At 43.7% G+C, this 20,725-nt stretch overlaps 1 protein-coding gene across 1 annotated transcript in view; it reads right to left on the reverse strand.

Moving 5' to 3' along the window:
* Positions 1-20,725, reverse strand: part of LOC308511703 (uncharacterized protein CXorf49 homolog) — a gene marked incomplete at both ends in the record, with an annotated part of 43,491 nt that overhangs the window by 20,996 nt on the left and 1,770 nt on the right. Inside the window, one exon of the mRNA XM_081081645.1 lies at positions 19,975-20,051. Coding sequence (XP_080937771.1) covers positions 19,975-20,051 — 77 coding nt within the window. The remainder of the gene's footprint in view (positions 1-19,974; positions 20,052-20,725) is intronic.

Genomic DNA, 20,725 nt, shown 5'->3' on the forward strand with positions numbered 1-20,725 from the left:
AGAGAGAGAGAGATCCATGTGAGAGTTACACATTAATTGGTTGCCTCCCACATGCGGCCTGACTGGACTGGGAATCAAACATGCAACCCAGGTATGTAACCTTGATCGAGAATCGAACCAACCACTCTTCAGTGCGCTGGCTGATGCTCTAACCGCCAAGAAATACTGGCAGTTCCCTTTTTAATTTTTTGAGGAAATACCATACTTGTATTCCACACTGACTGCATCAATCTGCATTCCCACCAGCAGTGCACGAGGGTTTCTTTTTCTCCACATCCTCACCAGCACTTGTTGATCTATTGATGGTAGCCATTTTGGCATTTGTGAAATGGTACCTCATTGTCATTTTAATTTGCATCTCTCTGATGATTAGTGATGTTGAGAATTTTTTATATGTCTATTGGCCATCTATATGTCCTCTTTGGAGAAGTGCCTATTAAAGTCCTAGGCCCATTTTTTTAACTGGATTGCTGGTTTTCCTAGTGTTTTGTTCTTTAGATATTTCAGAAATTAACCCCTTATCAGATATATCATCAGTGAATACGTTCTCCCATACAATGTATTCCCTTTTCATTTTGTTGATGGTTTCTTTTAGTGTACAGAAGCTTTTTAGTTTGATGTAGTCCCATTTGTGTATATTTTACTTTGTTTCCCTTGCCCTAGGAGATGTATTAGCAAAAAATATTGTTACATGAGATGTCTGAGGTTTTACTGCCTGTTTTCTTCTAGGATTTTTTTTATGATTTTGCCACTTACTTTTAAGTTTTTTAATTTATTCTTGTGTGTGATGTACATTGGTGGTCTAGTTTCAATTTTTTTGCATGTATATGCCCAATTTTCACAGCACCATTTATTGAAGAGACTATCTTTACTCCATTAAATGCTCTTGTCTACTTTGAGAAATATTAATTGACCATAATGGCCTGAGTTGGTTTCTGAGCTCTCTGTTCAGTTCCATTGATCCAAATCCTTGTTCTTATGCCAGTACCAGGCTGTTTTAATTGCAATGGCTTTGTAGTATAATTTATTTATTTTTTTTATTTATTTTTTTTTATTGCATAAGGAATTACAAAGGGTATTACATATGTGTCCTTTTTTTCACCCCGGCCCTTGACAGTCCCCTGGCCTCCCCTAACCCCCAGTGTCTTATGTCCATTGGTTATGCTTATATGCATGCATACAAGTCCTTCGGTTGATCTCTTACCCCCCTCCCTCCTGTCCCCCAACCCTCCCCGGCCTTCCCGCTGCAGTTTGACAATCTGTTTGAGGCAGCTCTGTCTCTGTATTTATTATTGTTCAAAAGTTTATAATGGTCTCTATTATCCATGAATGAGTGAGATCATGTGGTATTTCTCCTTCATTGACTGGCTTATTTCACTTAGCATAATGCTCTCCAGTTCCATCCATGACGTTGCAAATGGTAAGAGTTCCTTCTTTTTTCAGCAGCATAGTATTCCATCATGTAGATGTACCACAGCTTTCTAATCCATTCATCTACTGATGGGCACTTAGGCTGTTTCCAGATCTTAGCTATGGTGAATTGTGCTGCTATGAACATAGGGGTGCATATATCCTTTCTGACTGGTGTTTCTGGTTTCTTGGGATATATTGCTAGAAGTGGGATCACAGGGTCAAATGGGAGTTCCATTTTCAGTTTTTTAAGGAAACTCCATACTGTCTTCCATAGTGGCTGCACCAGTCTGCATTCCCACCAGCAGTGCACTAGTGTTCCTTTTTCTCCACATCCTCTCCAGCACTTGTCGTTTGTGGATTTGTTGATGATAGCCAGTCTGACAGGTGTGAGATGGTACCTCATTGTTGTTTTGATTTGCATCTTTCAGATGATTAGTGACTTTGAGCATGTTTTCATATGTCTCTTGGCTTTCTGAATGTCCTCTTTTGAAAGGTGTCTATTTAGGTCCTTTGCCCATTTTTTGATTGGATTGTTTATCTTCCTTTTGTTAAGTTGTATGAGTTCCCTATAAATTTTGGAGATTAGACCCTTATCAGATATGACATTGGCAAATATGTTTTCCCAAGCAGTGGGCTTTCTTGTTGTTTTGTTGATGGTTTCTTTTGCTGTGCAGAAGCTTTTTATTTTGATGGAGTCCCATTTGTTCATTTTCTCTTTAGTTTCAAGTGCCCTAGGCGCTGTATCAGTGAAGAAATTGCTTCGGCATATGTCTGAGATTTTGTTGCCTTTGGATTCCTCTAGAATTTTTATGGTTTCCTGTCATACATTTAAGTCCTTTATCCATTTTGAGTTTATTTTTGTGTATGGTGTCATTTGGTGGTCTAGTTTCACTTTCTTCCATATATCTGTCCAATTTTCCCAACACCATTTATTGAAGAGACTATCTTGGCTCCAATGTATGTTCTTACCTCCTTTGTCAAATATTAATTGAGCATATTGGTTCGGGCCAATTTCTGGGCTCTCTATTCTATTCCGTTGATCTATATGTCTGTTCTTGTGCCTGTACCAGGAAGTTTTGAGAACAGTGGCTTTGTAATACAGCTTGATATCTGGTATTGAGATCCCACCTACTTTGTTCTTTTTCAGGATTGCTGCAGCTATTCGGGGTCTTTTTATATTCCAGATGAATTTTTGGAGAGTTCGTTCTAGATCTGTGAAGTATGCTGTTGGTATTTTAATGGGAAGTGTGTTGAATTTATAGTTTGCTTTGGGTATTATGGACATTTTAATGATGTTGATTCTACCAATCCATGAACACGGTATCTTCTTCCATCTGTTTATGTCTTCCTCTATCTCTTTTTTCAACGTCCTGTTGTTGTCTGAGTAGAGGTCTTTTACCCTTTAGTTACGTTTATTCCTAGGTAGCTTAATTTTTTTGGTGCGATGGTAAATGGGATTGTTTTTCTAATCTCTCTTTCTGGAAGTTCACTATTGGTGTATAGAAATGCCTCAGATTTCTTGGGGTTAATTTTGTATCCTGCTACATTGCCAAATTCATGTGTTAATCTAGTAGCTTTTTGATGGAGTCTCAAGGATTTTGTATGTATAATATCATGTCGTCTGCAAATAAGGACAGTTTTATTTTCTCTTTTCCAATTTGCATGCCTTTTATTTCTTCTTCTTGCCTAATTGCAATGGCTAACACTTCCAGTACTATGTTGAACAGGAGTGGGGAGAGTGGGCATCGCTGTCTTGATCCTGTTCTTAGGGGAAATGGTGTTAGTTTTTGTCCATTGTGTATGATGTTGGCTGTGGGCCTGTCATATATGGCTTTTATTATGTTGAGGTTTGATCCTTCTACTCCCGCCTTTGTGAGAGTTTTTATCAAAAATGGGTGTTGAATTTTGTCAAATGCCTTTTCTGCATCAATTGATATGACCATGTGGTTTTTTTCTTTCAATTTGTTTATGTGATGTATCACGTTTATTGATTTGCGGATATTGTACCATCCTTGCATCCCTGGGATAAATTCTACTTGGTCATGGTGTATGATCTTTCTGATGTACTGCTGGATACGATTTGCTAAAATTTTGTTGAGGATTTGGGCATCTATGTTCATGAGAGATATTGCCCTGTAATTCTCTTTCATTGTGTTGACTACCTGGCTTTGGTATTAGGTTGATGCTGGCTTCTTAGAATGAGCTTGGAAGTTTCTCTTCCTTTTGAATTTTTTGTAGTAGCCTGAGGAAGATAGGTTTTAGTTCTTCCTTGAATGTTTGGTAAAACTCCCCTGTGAAGCCGTCTGGTCCTGGGCTTTTGTTTGCTGGGAGCTTTTTAATGTCTGCTTCAATTTCTTCCATAGTTATTGGCCTGTTGAGATTTTTAGATTCTTCCTGATTGAGTTTTGGAATGTTGTATTTTTCTAGGAATTTGTCCATTTCCTCAAGTTGTCTTGTTTGTTGGAGTAGAGCTGTCCATAGTATTTTTTAACAATCATTTGTATTTCTGTGGGGCCTGTTGTCATTTCGCCTCTATCGTTTCTGATTTTGTTGATTTGGGTTCTCTCTCTTTACTTCTTGGTGAGCCTGGCTAGAGGTTTGTCAATCTTGTTTATCCTTTCAAAGAACCAGCTCTTGGTTTCATTGATTTTCTGTGTTGTATTTTTGGTCTCTATTTCAGTTATTTCTGCTCTAATCTTTATTATCTCCTTCCTTCTGCTCACTCTGGGGTTTTCTTGTTGCTCTCTTTCTAATTCTTTGAGTTGTAGAGTTAGATGATTTACTACCATTTTTTTCTTGTTTTTTGAGATAGGCCTGTAGAGCTATAAACTTCCCTCTCAGGACTGCTTTCATTGTGTCCCATAGGTTTTGAATTGTTTGTTTTCATTGTCATTAGTTTTCAGGATGTTTTTTATTTCTTCTTTGATCTCATTGGTACCCCAATCAATATTTAATAACATGCTATTCAGCTTCCACGTGTTTGAGTTTTTTGGAGTGTTTTTATTGTAGTTTATTTCTAATATTATGCCATTGTGGTCTGAGAAGATGCTTGGTATGATTTTAATCTTCTTGAATTTGGGGAGATTTTGCTTGTGACCCAATATGTGGTCTATTTTTGAATCAGTCCCATGAGCACTTGAGTAGAATGTATATTCCGCGGCTTGGGGTGAAGTGTTCTGAAGATGTGTATTAAGTCCATCTGGTCTAGTGAGTCATTTAGGATTGCTGTTTCCTTGCTGATTGTCTAGAGGACTTATCCAGTGCTGTCAGTGGTGTATTAAAGTCCCCTACTATGATGGTATTGTTGTTGATCTCTCCTTTGATATCTTCCAGGAGTTTTTTTTTATGAATTTGGGTGCTCCTGCATTGGGTACATATATGTTTACCAGGGTTATATCTTCTTGTTGTATTGATCCCTTTAGTATTATGAAGTGGCCTTCCTTATCTCTTGTTATGGCCTTCACTTTGAGGTCCATTTTGTCCAATATAACTATTGCTACCCCAGCTTTCTTTTCCTTTCCATTTGCCTGAAAGATAGTTTTCCATCCTTTCACTTTCAGTCTGTGTGAGTCCCTTCTAATGAGTTTGGTCTCTTGTAGACAGGAGATGTATGGGTCATGTTTTTTTATCCATTCAGCCACTCGATGTCTTTTGTTTGGTGCATTTAGTCTGTTTATGTTTAAAGTTAGTATTGAAAGGTACTTGTTTGTAGCCATTTCTTTTTTTGTGTGGCTGTTTTCTTTCTGAGCTTTTTATTTCTTCTTTTTACACCAGTCCCTTTAGCATTTCTTGCAATGCTGGCTGGGTGGTGATAAACTCCCTTAGCCTTTTTTTGTCTGTGAAGCTTCTTATTTCCCCTTCAAGTTTGAATGATAGCCTTGCTGGATAGAGTATTCTTGGATTCAGTCCTTTGCTTTGCATCACTTTTTAAATTTCCGTCCATTCTTTTCTTGCCTGATGTGTTTCCGTGAGAAATCATTTGTTAATCTAATGGAAGATCCCTTGTATGTAAATTTCCATCTCTCTCTTGCAGCCTGTAAGATTCTCTCTTTGTCCTGAACATTTGCCATGGTAATTATGATGTGTCTTGGTGTAGGTCTTTTCAGGTTCACCTTGTTTGGGACTCTCTGGGCTTGTGTGACTTTTTTCTTCCCCACCTCAGGGAAGTTTTCTGATATTATTTCTTCGAATAGGTTTTCTAATCCTTGTTCATCTTTCTGTTGTTCTGGCACCCCTATTATTCGTCTGTTGTTTCATTTCATGTTGTCCCAAAGCTCCCTTAGGCTCTCCTCCTGTCTTTTAATTTTTTCCTCCAATTGCAGTACATTTTGAGTGTGTTTTGCTTCCTTGTCTTCTAATTCACTAATTCGGTCCTCCGCTTCTCCTAGTCTACTGTTGATACTTTCAATGGTGTGTTTCATTGCAGCTATATCGCTCTTCATTTCTTCTTGGGTCTTACTTAAGTTGTTTATTTTTTCATCTTTTTCTTCTAGCTTCTTGCATATGTTATTGAGTTTTTCATCTGTTTCTTCTTGCTTCTTGCATAGGCAGTTGACTTTTTCATCTGTTTCTTCTTGCTTCTTGCAGAAGTTGTTGATTTTTTCCTCCATCCAGTTTATGCACTCTAGGACCCTTATTCTGAATTCTTTTTCTGTCATGTTGCATGCCTCTGTGTCACTTAGCTGCTTTTCTGGAGAGTCCTCCTTTCCTTTCCTTTGGAGGTTTCCTTATCTACCCATGTTTTATCTCACTGACATATCTAGACGTTGAGTCATTCAGTGGCTGCTCCCTGGGTGGCAGTGGCTCCTTGGGCTGTGGTTGGCCCTTAGGCGGTTGTGGTAGCAGCTGCTCCTCAGTTGGCAGCAGCTTCTCTGTTGGGTGCTGTTCACAGCTGTGGTGGCTCTTCTGGCTGGTCGGGGGAGGGTTCACATACAGCTACTGTTCCTCAGACAGAGGGTGAGGTGCTCAGGAGGCTGCTATTGCTTGGATCTGCTGCGTTGATTTAAAGGCACAAAATACAACTAAACAAGGCACCACGTACCAGGCACTAAACACAAATATATTCACGATATTCAGAATCCCAAAAAAAGGTGACCACCCTAATTAAGAGAATTAGGGGATAAGGAAAAAAGAAGAGAAAAAGATAAAAGTCAAAATAGAAAAGAAAACAAAAGTAGGTGGGCGGGGAAAGGAGTGCAAAAAGAAACTGGGAAAAAGGAGGGGGAAAGAAAATAAAAAAAAAGAGAAGAAAAAAAAAGAGCGAAAAGAGAGAATGAAGTAGAAGAGGGGAAGAGACTATGTATATGAGGAGAAAACTCCTATAGAACTGCCACTAATCCCAACAAATTTCAGCAACAGCTCCTGGAGATGAATGCAAACTAGAAACAACCAATAATATCAAGAGAGGCAAGGGAAAACAGAAGCACAAAAATAAACGGGGAGGGGGGGGTTAGAGGGTGGGGAAAAAACCAGCAGAAAAAAAGATAAAGAAAAAAAAGAAGAAAAACAGCCTCACAACCAGTCCTAAAACACAGACACACACACACACACACACACACACACAAACAAACAGCAGCAGCAACAACAAAAACAATATACTCAACAATCAAGCCAACAGCAACAAAATGATAGAAAGATAAAAGAAGAAAAAAATTTGGATAGTGAAGAAAGATAAGGGATATGTGTACAAGGATTTAGAGTAGTGTATTGGAAATAAGATATATAAGTAGGGTGAAATTTTCACAGGAGGTAAACATAGGGAATAGGGAAAATCTAAAGCAGGAATAGGGTAAGAGAAACAGGACAAGAAAAGGGGAAACGTGAGGGAGAGGGTTTTAGCATAGAGGTAAAATTGGGGTAGGGAAAATTGATGCTAAAGGAACGATGACAATAGAATGGAGAATACTAATCCCAAAATAAAATAAAGAGAAAATAAAATGGCACTTTAAAAAATGGTAAAATCATAGCAGTAATTATACTGGTTAAAAATAAAAGTGTAGTAATTAAAAGGGTAAAATCAGGTGAGGGGAAAAAGAAGTAAAAAAATGGTTTCTTAGTTAAAAGGTGAAAAAAGAAAAAAAAATTGCAGTAGTGAAGGTCCTTCGGTTCTTCTACTCATCAGTCTGGCTCGCCTTATTCCTGCCAGGTATTCAGGCGAGTGTTGAATTTTCCTGTGATACACTGTTCCTCCGTGTTGTAAACCACAGTCCTGGTTTTAAAACAGGCCTTATTTGTGTCCCAGACTGCCTTAATTTGTGTTTAGCTAAGAGTCAGTTTGTAGCTCAGCCTCTGGGTGGCAGTGTTTTTGGGTTGGCCTCTGAGGTTATAGGGCTCTCTGTCCAGTAGCTTGGGTTTATCGTCTCTATTGCACTTAAAACTGGTTTGGGGAGGTCCACTGCCCAGAGCTGGTTCCATAATCGTTACCTGCTCTGTGTTGTTGCTGGGATTGAAAATCCCTCTATAGGCCCGACCTTATTAACTCCCAGGGACTAATCAGATTATTTTACCCTTCATCTCGTTCAGGGTGGAATCTGGGTGTGGCTGTGCTCCTTGTCTGGGGGCTAGGTGGAGGAGTCCCATCCTCCAGAGAGAATGGCTGCCCTGATCCTGGGCCCAGGGGTGTCTCAGCACTCAATTCGCTGCCACCTCTCCCGGCCCCCCCCCTCTCTCCTCAGCCTCTCCCCAGATTCCACTCATCCGCACCTACGCCCTCTCTTCAGCACAGGTGAGTGTCTGTATCCGAAATGTCTTATGAACAGGATTCAGTGAAAACAAACAAACAAACGCAGGCCGTGGAAACGGGGAAGGCTGAGTCTCTATAAGCTCTTCTCTTACCGGCACTGCATGCTCTAGTCAGCTCTTCAGGCTTCCCCCTTTAGGCTCAGTCCTCCGTGATCAAAGAACCCATATCTCAAATCTCTGGCAACTGGCATCCCTCTGATCTCCTTTCCCCAGTCAGGGGCTGTGCCTGTTCCAAGGGACAGCTGTCTGCCACGCAGTCTCCCTCCGACCCTCTGGGCTCAGAGGTCTGGCAAACTTTCCTGCCCAGATCCCTGTTTTTTTTTACCTTTCCAGGGGAGTTCTGCCCTTCCCAGCTGCAAACCGTCTCACCAGCTGAGTAATTTCGCCAATTCGTGGTGGGTGTTATTAGTTTCAGCTGCTTACTCCATTTGCTCCGGGACATGACCTGGGACTCGTCTGCCTATATCACTGCCATCTTCAGACTCCTCTCTTTGTAATATAATTTGATATTTGATATTGTAACCGCTCCAACTTTGTTTTTCTTTTTCAAGATTGCTGTGGCTATTCAGGGACTTTTTTGGTTCCATATACATTTTTGGATATTTGTCCTAGATCTGTGAGATTTACTGTAGGTGTTTTAATAGGGATTGCATTGAATGTATAGATTTCTTTGGGTAGTATGGACATTTTTATGATGTTAATTATACCAATCCATGAACACAGTATATGCTTCCACTTGTTTGCATCTTCCTCTATTTTTAAAAAAATGTCTTATAGTTTTCTGAATACAGGTTTTTTACCTCCTTGGTTAAGTTTATTCCTAGGTACCTTATTTTTTGTTTGCTATGGTAAATGGCAACTTAATTTCTCATTCTGAGAGTTCATTATTAGTGTATAAAAATGTCATCACTCTTCTGGATATTAATTTTGTCCAAGAAATTTAATAAATATTAAAAAATAAAATAAAAACTATATCCTGCTCCTCTGCAGAATTCTTTTTAATAAATCTAGTAGTTTTATGGTGGAAGCTTTAGTGTTTTTTATATGTAATATCATATCACCTGCAAATGATAACAGTTTTACTGCCTCATTTCCAATTTGAATGCCTTTTATTTCTTCTTGTTGTTGTTTGATTGCTGTAGCTAGGACTTCCAGTACTATGTTGAATAGGAGTAGCGAAAGTGGACATTCCTGTCTTGTTCCTTAAGATCTTAAGGGGAAAAGACTTTTAGCTTTCCCCCATTGAGTATGATGTTGGCTGTGAGTTTATCATATATGGTCTTTATTATGTTGGGATATGTTCCCTCTATTCCCACTTTGCTGAGAGTTTTTATCTAAATAGGTACTGGATTACAGCAAATGATTTTTCTGTGTCTATTGATATGATTATGTGTTTCTTTATCTTTCATTTTGTTTATGTGATGTATCACATTTATTGATTTGAGAATATTGTACCAAGAATTAATCCAACTTATCATGGTGTATGATGATTTTAACGTATTGCCAGATCTGATTTGCTAATATTTTGTTGAGTATTTTCACATCTGTGTACATCAGGGTTATCAGCTTATAATTTTCATTCTGTGTAGTGTTTTTATTTGGTTTGGGAATTGGGATAATCCTGGCCTCATAAAAAGAGCTTGGAAGTATTTCTTACTCTTGAATTTGGGGAGGTAGGTTGATGAGGACAGGTGTTAGTTATTTAAATGTTTTGAAAATTTCGCCTGTGAATCCATCTAATCCAGGACTTTTGTTTGCTGAGAGTATTTTGATTACTCTTCCAATTTCATTCTTTCTTTTGTGTGTGTGTGTGTGTGTGTGTGTGTGTGTGTGTGTGTGAATCCTCACCAGAGGATATTTTTCCATTGATTTTTAGAGAGAGTGGAAGGGAGGGAGAGAGAAACATCAATGTGAGAGAGACACATTAATTGGTTGCCTCCCACAGGGATCCAACCAGGGCTGGGTATCGACCCTGCAACCAAGGTACATGCCCTTGACCGGAATCAAACCCCTTCAGCTCTATCCACTGAGCCAAAGTGGCTAGGGCTGTTCCAATATCTTTAGTTGTTGTTGATATGTTCATGTTTTCTGATTCTTCCTGATTTAGTATTGGAAAATTATATATTTCTAGGAATTTGTCCATTTCACCCAGGTTGTCCAATGTGTTGGCGTATAGTTGTTCATAGTATTTTCTTACAATCCTTTGTATTTCTGTGATTTCAGTTGTTATTTTGCCTCTTTCAGTTCTGATTTTATTTATTTGGGTCTTCTCTCTTTGTTTTCTGATGTGTCTGGGTTAAGGTTCATTAATCTTGTTTATCTTTTCGGAGAACCAGCTCTTGATTTCATTGATTTTTTGGGGTCTCTATGTCATTTTCCCCCACTGTGGTATTTATTATTTTCATTCATTTACTTACTCTGGGTTTTTCTTGTTGTTCTTTTTCTAGTTCTTTTAGTTCTTGGGTTAGATGGTATCTTAGAGATTTTTCTTGCTTCTTGAGTTAGGCTTGTAAATGCTATGAACTTCCCTCTCAGGTCTTGTTTTGCTGTGTCCCACAGATTTGGGGTTGTTTTGTGTTCATTTTCATTTGCTTACAGGAAGTTTTTTTAAAAATTTTTTCCTTCATCTCATTGGTAACCCATTCATTGTTTAATAACCTACTATTTAGCCTCCACATGTTTCAATGTTTTTGAGGGTTTATTTTTATTATTGTTGATTTCTAGTTTCATGCCATTGTAATTCCAGAAGATGCTTGATATGATTTCAATCCACTTGAATTTGTTAAGAATTATTTTGTGTCATAACATGTGGTCTATCTTTGAGAATGTTTCATGTACACTTGAGAAAAAGGTTTATTTGCAGCTTTGGGATGAAAATATTAATTAAATCCATCTGATCTAGTATGTCCTTTAAGGTTACCTTTTTTTATTGTTTAAAGTATTACAAATAGTAGTACACATGTCTCCTCTTTTTTCCCATTGACCTTCCCCCAGCCTCCCCTACCCCCCGGCGCATACCCTCACCCCACCCCACCCCCAGTGTCTTGTGTCCATTGGTTATGCTTATATGCATGCATACAAGTCCTTCAGTTGATCTCTTACCTCTCCCCACCCCAACACTCCCTAACTTTCACACTGCAATTTGACAGTCTGTTCAATGCTTCTCTGCCTCTGTATCTATTTTTTTGCTCATCAGGTTATAATGTTCTTTATTATTCATAAATGAGTGAGATTATGTGGTGTTTTTCTTTCACCTCCTGGCTAATTTCACGTAGCATAATGTTCTCCAGTTCCATCCATGCTGTGGCAAATGGTAAAAATTTCTTCTTTTTTATAGCAGCATAGTATTCCATTGTGTAGATCAGTGGTTCTCAACCTTCCTAATGCTGCAACCCTTTAATACAGTTCCTCATGTTGTGGTGACCCCCAACCATAAAATTATTTTCGTTGCTACTTCATAACTGTAATTTTGCTACTGTTATGAATCATAATGTAAATATCTGATATGCAGGATGTATTTTCATTGTTACAAATTGAACATAATTAAAGCATAGTGATTAATCACAAAACAATATGTAATTATATATGTGTTTTCCGATGGTCTTAAGCGACCCCTTTGAAAGGGTCATTCGACCCCCAAAGGGGTCACGAGCCACAGGTTGAGAATCGCTGGTGTAGATGTATAATAGTTTTCTAATCCACCCATCTGTTGATGACCATTTAGGCTGTTTCCAAATCTTGGCTATTGTAAATTGTGCTGCTATGAACACAGGGTGCATATATCCTTTCTGATCAGTGTTTCTTTATTCTTGGGATATATTCCTAGAAGTGGTATTACTGGGTTAAAAAATTTTTTAATTTTTGAGGAAACTACATACTGTTTTCCACAATGGCTGCACCAGTCTGCATTCCCACCAGGAGTGAAGGAGGGTTCCTTTTTCTCTGCATCCTCTCCAGCACTTGTCATTTGTTGATTTGTTGATGATAGCCATTCTGACATGTGTGAGGTGGTACCTCATTGTTGTTTTGATTTTTATCTCTCAGCTGATTAGTGACTTTGAGCATGTTTTCATGTGTCTCTTGGCTTTCTGCGTGTCCTCTTTTGAAAAGTTTCTATTTGGGTCCTTTGCCCATTTTTTGATTGGATTGTTTATTTTCCATTTGTTGAGTTGTATGAGTTCCCTGTAAATGTTGGAGATTAAACCCTTATCAGAGATAACATTGGCAAATATGTTCTCGAATGCAGTGGGCTTTCTTGTTGTTTTGTTGATGGTTTCTTTTGCTTTGAAGAAGCTTTTTATTTTGATGTAGTCCCATTTGTTTATTTTCTCCTTCGTCTCTCTTGCCCTAGGATCTGTGTCTGTAAAGATATTGCTACAACATATGCCTGCAATTTTACTGCCTATGGAGTCTTGTAGGATTTTTATGGTTTCCCATCTTACATTCAAGTCCTTTATCCATTTTGAGTTTGTTTTTGTGTATGGTGTAAGTTGGTGATCTAGTTTCATTTTTTTGCACGTATCTGACCAAATTTCCCAGCACCATTTATTAAAGAAGCTGTTTTGACTCCATTGTATGCTGTTGCTTCCTTTGTCAAATATTAATTGAATATAATGGCTTGGGTCAATATCTGGGTCCTCTATTCTGTTCCATTGGTCTCGCTGTCTCTTTTATGGCCTTTGTTTTGAAGTCTATTTTGTGAGATATAAGTATTACCACCCCAGATTTTTGTTTGTTTGTTGCATATGCATGGAAAATTGTTACCATCCTTTCACTTTCATCCTATGTGAATCTTTTTTTTTTAATATATTTTCTTGATTTCTTACAGAGAGGAAGGGAGAGGGATAGAGAGTTAGAAACATTGATGAGAGAGAAACATCGATCATCTGCCTCTTGCACACCTCTTACTGGGAATGTGCCCGCAACCAATGTACATGCCCTTGACCAGAATCAAACCTGTGACTCTTGAGTCCGCAGGCTGATGCTCTATCCACTGAGCCAAACTGGTTAGGGCCCTATGTGAATCTTTTGTTCTAAGGTAGGTCTCTTGTAGGCAGCATACATATGGGTCATGTTTTCTTATTCATTCAGCTACCCTATGTCTTTTTATTAATCCTCACCTGGGGTTATATTTTTCCTTCATGGATTTTTAGAGATGGAGGAATGGAGAGAGGGAGAAAGAGAAACATTGATATGTGAGAGAAACCTCAATCAGTTGTTTCCAGTATGCACCTAGACCAGAGATCAAATCCACAGTCTAAGTATGTACCCTGACTGGGAATCTAACCTGCAAACCACCTGGTGTATGGCAGGATGCTCCAATCAACTAAGCCACCTGGCCAGGGCTACATTATGTCTTTTGATTAGAGCATGTATTCCATTTCCATTTGAGATTATTATTTATAGGTATTTATTGTCATTTTTATTCTTTATGCCTATGTTCCTCTCTCTATTTCTTCTTCTTACAGCAGTCCCTTTAACATTACTTGCAATGTTGGTTTGGTGGCAATAAACTCCTTTATCCTTTTTTGTCTGGGAAGACATTTACTTCCCCATCATTTTTAAATGATAGACTTGCTGGATAGAGCAGTGTTGATTTCAGATCCTTGCTTTTTCATTGCTTTGAATACTTCATGCCATTCCTTTTGGGCCTAAAGTGTTTCTTTTGAGAAATCAGCTGACAGCCTTATGGGAACTCCCATTGGAGGTAACTATCTCTCTCTTACTGCATTTAAGATTCTCTGTCTTTAACCTTGGCCATTTTTATTGTAATAAGCTTGCATCATTTGTTGCCTGGGATGATGCAGTCTGAACCTCCAAGGCTGAATGGAATCACCATTGATTCCCATTGACAGATGCTACACAGGTTCCCCTTCTTTTCTCTGTTGCTCTGGATTGGGGCTACCTACACGGTCCTGAGACCCCACACTCCCAAGAGGCAAGGGTTTTGCTGCTGCAATATCCCTCCAGCTTCCCAGCCATGCACATACACAAGAGGGATCACCCTCTCCCCATCTCCTTCTGTCATTCCTCTGTGTTCCCTGCTTTCATTATTTCAGATCAGCCGCACTTCAACTGTTTTTTTCAAGCTGATTGCTCTGCAGTTTAGCTGCAAGACCAGTCCGGAGTTGGGAGCAAGTGAACAGAGCTTCAACTTACTCTGCAGCCATTTTGGAATCCTCCCCAAATTTTTAGCTTGATGTAGTCCCATTTGTTTATATTTTCTTTTGTTTCCCTTGCCACAAGAGATATATTAGAAAAAATATTGCTAAGAGAAATATCAGAGAGGTTACTGCCTATGTTTTCCTCTATGAGTTTTATGGTTTTAAGTCTATAATACATTTTGAGTTTACTCTTACATATGGTGTAAGAAGGTGGTCTAGTTTCATATTTTTGCAACTATCTGTTCAATTTTCCAAACACCATTTATTGAAGAGACTATCTTTAACCCATTGTATATTCTTGCCATCTTTGCCATTGGTTAATTGATCATATGGGCATGGATTTATTACTGGGTTCTCTATTTTGTTCCATTAATCTCTGTATCTGTTTTTATGTTAGTACCATGCTGTTTTTATTACTATTGCCTTGTGGTATAGTTTATTAGGTAGTGTGATGCCTGTAAATTTATTCTTCTTTCTCATGATTGTTTGGGCTATACGTGGTCTTTTCTGGTTCCATATAATTTACTTTTGTTTATTTGTACTAGCTCTGTGAAAAACACCATTGGTAATTTAACATGGATTGCCTTGAATCCATAGATTGCTTTGGGGAGTGTGGGCATTTTTAATTAATTAATTAATTAATTAATTAATTAATTTTATTTAATCCTCGCCTGAGGATATGATTTACTCATTTGAGAGAGAAACATTGATGTATGAAAGAATCATCCATCAGTTGTCTCCCATATGTGACCCCATCAGGAATCAAACTCTCAAAGGTTGCCTTGGAAATTCAGCAACCATTTAGAAAATGGAAACCCACTATAACAAACTGTGCCATACCAGCCAGAGTGGGGAGTATGGACATTTTAACAGTTAATTCTTTCTATACATGAGCACAGTATATGTTACCATTTATTTGTAGCTTCTTCAGTTTCTTCCTTCAATGTCTTATACTTTTTCGAGTATAGGGCTGTTACCACTGTGTTTATATTCAGAATGTGTTTTACAAATATACATAGTATTTGATTTCATGCCATTTATCTTTTATAACTTTGGAAGGGTTATTTATTAAATAGCGAATGTTATCCTTTGAAAGGAAGTGAACGGCTATCCGGAACCATTACGAGGACATCAGTTACCTCAGGAGGACCAGGGATGGGGACATGATTGTCCTGGAGCAAAAGGAGGGTCCAAGCCTGTTGGCATGTTCTCCATCTTCATCTGAGTGGTTGTTAGCAGGATGTCAACATTGCACAAGCACAGGGGCATGCAGCACCCTGCAGTCGCGCTAATGGTGCCCCCTGGAATCAGGCAGGTACAGTCAACATGGCCACCCTGGCAGCACAGGCGGGTCGGCCGGACCCGGCAAATGCACGGGGAGAGTCTGTGCACCTCAGTCGGATGAATAGCAGCCTGTATCCTTAACCACCTGTAACCTTAACCACCTGTAACCTTAACCACCCCTCCGCATTACCAGGCAAGGTGGCATATCAGCCAGTTCCAGGAATTAGGACGTGGACATCTTTGGGCACCACTGCTCTGCCCACCACTCTCAGCTCCCTATCCAGCGCTCACCTCCCACTACATCCCCTGTGTGTGCCAATCCTCCCAGAGAGTCCGGAAAGAGCAGTTGGCTGGTTCTGGTGGTGCTGCTGCTGATGGTGGTGAGGGGTGAGGGTGGGGAAGCGGGGGTCTGCCCAGGAACTAGGCCAGTAGCAGAAGGAGGCAGGCTGGGAACTAGGGCTCTCCAGGCCAGCCACCACTGCCTCCCAGCCTGGAGAGCAGGTCGGTTTTCTTGGGGCCCCGATGCGTTTCCATAATCTATGCCCCAGTATCTGCCGCTTCCCCCCGCTCCCCCAACCCCACCCCCTCCAGAACTGGAAGGGGCCTGCGATGTGCAAGTTTACAGCAGCATTATTGTGCTGCAGTTGGTCTGAAAATGAAAGAGGGAGGTTGTGTGCTCAGAGGAGGGAAGGGAAGCTGGCAAAGCTAGCCACCGCGGGTCGTGTTCCTGCCTCCCACGACCCCGTAGTGCACTTCTCCCCTTCCTCTCCCTGGCGACGAGGGCCCCAGGGCTCCCAGGCGGTGCTGGTGCTGGACTAGCCGCCATCACAACCCGCTCCCATGTATGTCTATGTGGGCAGAAAGCCCAGCTGGAAAATCTCTTCCAAACTTTGTCACTCAGACAGCATGTCACCCCGCCGAGAAATAACCACTGGGTCAGGATCACAGCCATAGCCTAAGCAACCAAGCCCACCTTCTCCAGAGAGGGGTTTGAAGTGGAAGGATGAAGTCCCACGAACGTTCTTTTCTGGCTCTGCAGGCTGTGGGTGTCCCATCCCATGTGTGATGGTCTGTCCACCTGAGCTCATGCCACAGGGCCCGGAACGTAGACAGGGTGAGAATATGGAGGAAGGAGGGTGGAACCGAGTCTGCCCTATTTCCCAGGCGCCATCACTCTTTACTGCCCATCTTCACTGCGCCCATCCTGCCCATGCCCCGGTTGGCTACTGTAGGGGCAGTCTCTACGTGAGCTCCCTGACCCTAGGATGCACCCTGTCCGGGCCTGACCTCTGCATTCTCACTCCATCCACGCACCTTTGTCAGATGCCATAGGATCGCAGAGTAAGATCCAGAGCCACCTCCAGCAACTCCCACAGTTTGGGTGTCTGGACGCCCTGCCTTGGGGTTGGTGACTTCCGCATCATTCCCAGCCCCGCAAACCCCCTCCCCTCACCCCCCACCCAATGTGTCAGGAATTTAACAATGCCCCTTGAGAAAAGTAGATCCCACCCTTGCTTTGGCTCACTCAGTCCCACAGTCTCTACTACTACCTTTACTGCCTGAACCACATCAAGGGACATTATCCCCGGTTAATTTTATTCCGAACCTGATCCCCTTCTCCAACCTCGAATGTTCTATCCACCATTGCCCCGCCGTGTGTGTGTGTGTGTGTGTGTGTGTGTGTGTGTGTGTGGTGTGTATTAACACCGGTCTCTGGGGGAATGGAGTCTGGCAGAACCAACCCTCAACTCACTCAAACACAAGTCTGTGTCCCTCTGAGTCCCAGGCCCGCACAGCCCTGCCAGGTCCTGGCTCAGGGAAGCAACCGGACCCCAGCCCTCAGTGAAGGGGAAAGGGGGCACAGAGTGAGACTCAACCTTGTGTGACCTGCCGAGGCAGTGGGGGAGACTGCGCGGGGGCGCAGAACTGCCACTTCCAGGAGGACCTGTGTCTCGGGCTGGTTAAATATAGTATTTGAAGGGGACCACGTACCACACGGAGACTTATCAACCACCCTCGCCATAGAAACCGGCGGGAGGAGGGGCATTAGTGGGCTAGGGCAGGCAGGGTGTGAACCCTCTGCTAGGCAGTTTCCTCAGGTTGGCCCGCAGCCCCCACAACAGACTCATTCCCTGTCCTTCAGGCTGGAGTCTAACCCTTGCTCTTCCTCTGTATTCCCGTACCTTCCCCTGTGATCCGCAACTCCCTGGGCTGTGGCTTCTGCCTCCACCTCTCTACTGAAACCCAGGAGGGAGAACTGAGCGGAGCGTCAAAGGTGAGAGCTAAAGAGGGGAGGAGGCCGACCCCCGGGTGGCTGGCTGAGTTGTCCATGTGCGTGAGGTGGCGCCAGCGGGAGGGAAGGACTCCACAGGGAGGACTGGTCCTGGGAAGGGGGAAGATGAGCTCGAGTGTGCTCTTTACACCCGCTGGAGTAGAGGTGCAGGGAAGGCCACCGAAGGAAAGCCATGGGGAGACCAAGCGTGTTCGGACAGCAAAGCACGGGAGATGGGAGGAGGCCCACTGACTGTGGGAAAGAGGGACTGAGCTCTGGAGGGGGGTCCTGAGTTCCTGCTGAAGGGGAGGGGAAATGGGCAATGAATGGCATGAGACCCCAAACGCAGAGGAGTTTCGAACACCAAGAGGGCCTGCAAGGGAAAGGGGAGAGAAGCTAATGTGGCCAGGCAGATCCAGGCAGAGCCCAGACCCGGGGGCGACCTGGTCTTCTGGCTGCAAGGCTCCTATCAGAGGCTGGCTCAGACTCCCCGCAGGCAGAAGGCCCACCACAGAATGCCGGAGGTATTGTTCTGGAAAAAGCGCTGAGATGGAGCAGCTCCAATCCCTCCCTGCCCTGATCCCCTCTTCCACCTGTCCCCCCGCCCCCCGCCCCCAAGAGAGACCACAGAGGTTTGTTTATTTAAACAAACAGGCTTTTATTGAGGGGGGAGAGAGAGAGAGAGAGAGAGAGAGAGAGAGAAAGAGAGAGAGAGAGAGAGAGAGAGGGAGAAACATGGACATGAGAGAGATACATCAATCGGCTGCGAGCCCACAACCTGGACACGGGCCCTGACCCGGAATCGAACCTGTGACCTGTTGGTGCACGGGACAATGCCCAACCAGCCAACTGAGCCAGATCGGCCAGGGTGAGAGCACAGAATTTGAGAGGGACCTTAATTTGAAACTGCTGAGAAATGGGGTGGGGAGGAGGCATAAGGAGGGGGAGAGGAAGCCTTGGCTGATGTGGAACAGGAGGGAACCAGCTTGGCCGCAGCTCCCGGGCTGCTCCTCTTGCACCAAGATGCTGGGCTCCACCTGTCCAACAGAGCAGAGTCGGGGAGGAGCCTCAAGCCAGGGCCAGCCCACAGCCCTCCTCAACAGCCACGGCTGTGGGAAGGGGTATGGTGTGCGTAACACTCACATCAAAGGTCCCGGAACTTGTCAGCCAGGGACTGCATGGCCGCTGCAACAGAGAGAGGCATAAGCAGGCACTCCAGATGGAGGGATAGAGAAGCCCGACCCCCTGTCCCTGTGGGGAACCTCCTAGCCCTGCAACCTGAAACCCCCTCCAGTCCCTACCCAAGGAGCCCTGGGCCTGACTCAGTCACTCACCACTTGAATTAAGCGTGGAAATGTTTTCCAAACAGGACAAAGTGTGCCAGCACGCAAGCTTTGGGGCATATCAGAACCATTCAGAATTTGTCAAACAAACAAGACCCACAGAAGCCATAGCAAGGAGCAGTTGAAGGGAGAATCAACGAGGCATCGCTAGACGTCCGTCCTGAGAGAAGATCTCTAGGACTGGTTCTCCTTGGCAAAGTGCGCTTGTAGCTCCGACCACACTTTCTTTCCTCTCTGTCCACACACCTAGCTGTACATGCACAGTAGGCTCCAGGGCCAGGCGTGCTGAGTTCTCCTCCCCACAGGAATGTTGGGCCCTGTGAGGCCGCCTGTACCTGCAGCCTGCCCCAGCCCCATGCTAAGGCACTGAAGTCTGGCCCTGGCCCTGGCCCTGGCCCTGGCCCTGCCCCTGCCCCTGCCCCTGCCCCAGCCAGAGGTTCCTCTTACCTAGTTGCTGTCTAAGGTGGAATATTTGTCTCTGCAGCTCCGGGCACTAGGCCAGCAGACACCAGAGAAAGAGAAATGATTAGTGTACTCAGGCCTCCTCTCCCCTCGACGACACCCCCGCCCCCACCACCTGGGCTAGCCCCGCCCCTCCTCAGTGGGAAAAGGAGGTGCATGCCCTCCTTGAGGTGTGGGATGGCAGCAGCGGCGGCGGGGTGTGGGGAGAGGGGACAGACACGGGTCGGTTTAATCTGGACACACATCCCACAGTCTAGCTCAGAAATGCACTTCTAGGAGCCAGAGGGAGCATTACCCGAGGACAACCCTCTGCTCCAGGTGGTTGCTGCTGCCTTTCCGGTGCTGGGGGATGTCCAAGTGGTGCCTGGTCACCTGAGAGGGAAAGGACACAAAATCCAGCCCCCAAAGCTCCCAGGGAGGTGGAAAGGGCTTAGCAGGGTCTCACGTGAGGCAGCACCCCCCTCTGCTGGCAGCAAGTTGCCCCTGCTCTGCCCAGCAGCTCCACCCTTCTCTCTGGGCCTGCCTCGCCTGTTCCCCAGGGGCAGCCCACCCAGGGCTGTGGTCCCCAACACTGTGTGTGGCCCTGGGTTAGATGCTTGCAGAGCTGCAGGCAAAACCAGCCCCTGGGACGAGCCCAGTGGCCCAACCCGACCTATCGGAAAAGGCCCTGTTCCACTGAAACTCTGTGTCTGGAGTGGCAGTTTGGGGCACAGCCACGAGAATCACCCCTGTGCACAAACCCCATGCAGAGGATGAAGTGCCTTGCGCCCTGCCCTGTCCAGACACCCTATTTCCTGTGGGAGAAGCTGTCTGGGCAGGCAGGGAGGCAGGGAGGCAGGGAGGCAGGGAGCAGGGCTGAGCCCCTGGTGGAGCCAGAGCAGGAGGGCTCCCCTCCTCAGCCTCTCTCCCCACTGCTCCCAGCAGACCCATGGGACTCACTGGAGGCTCTGGGCCCTCTGGGCAGGACTTCTCCCTGGCTCAGGGCCCAGGGCTGTGCTTGTCCTGGAACCCCGGCGGCTCTGCTGTAGCCGTCACCGCTGTTGCCT

The sequence above is a fragment of the Myotis nattereri genome (assembly GCF_964212035.1).
Source record: "Myotis nattereri genome assembly, chromosome: X".
In the NCBI taxonomy this organism is placed as follows: Eukaryota; Metazoa; Chordata; class Mammalia; order Chiroptera; family Vespertilionidae; genus Myotis; species Myotis nattereri.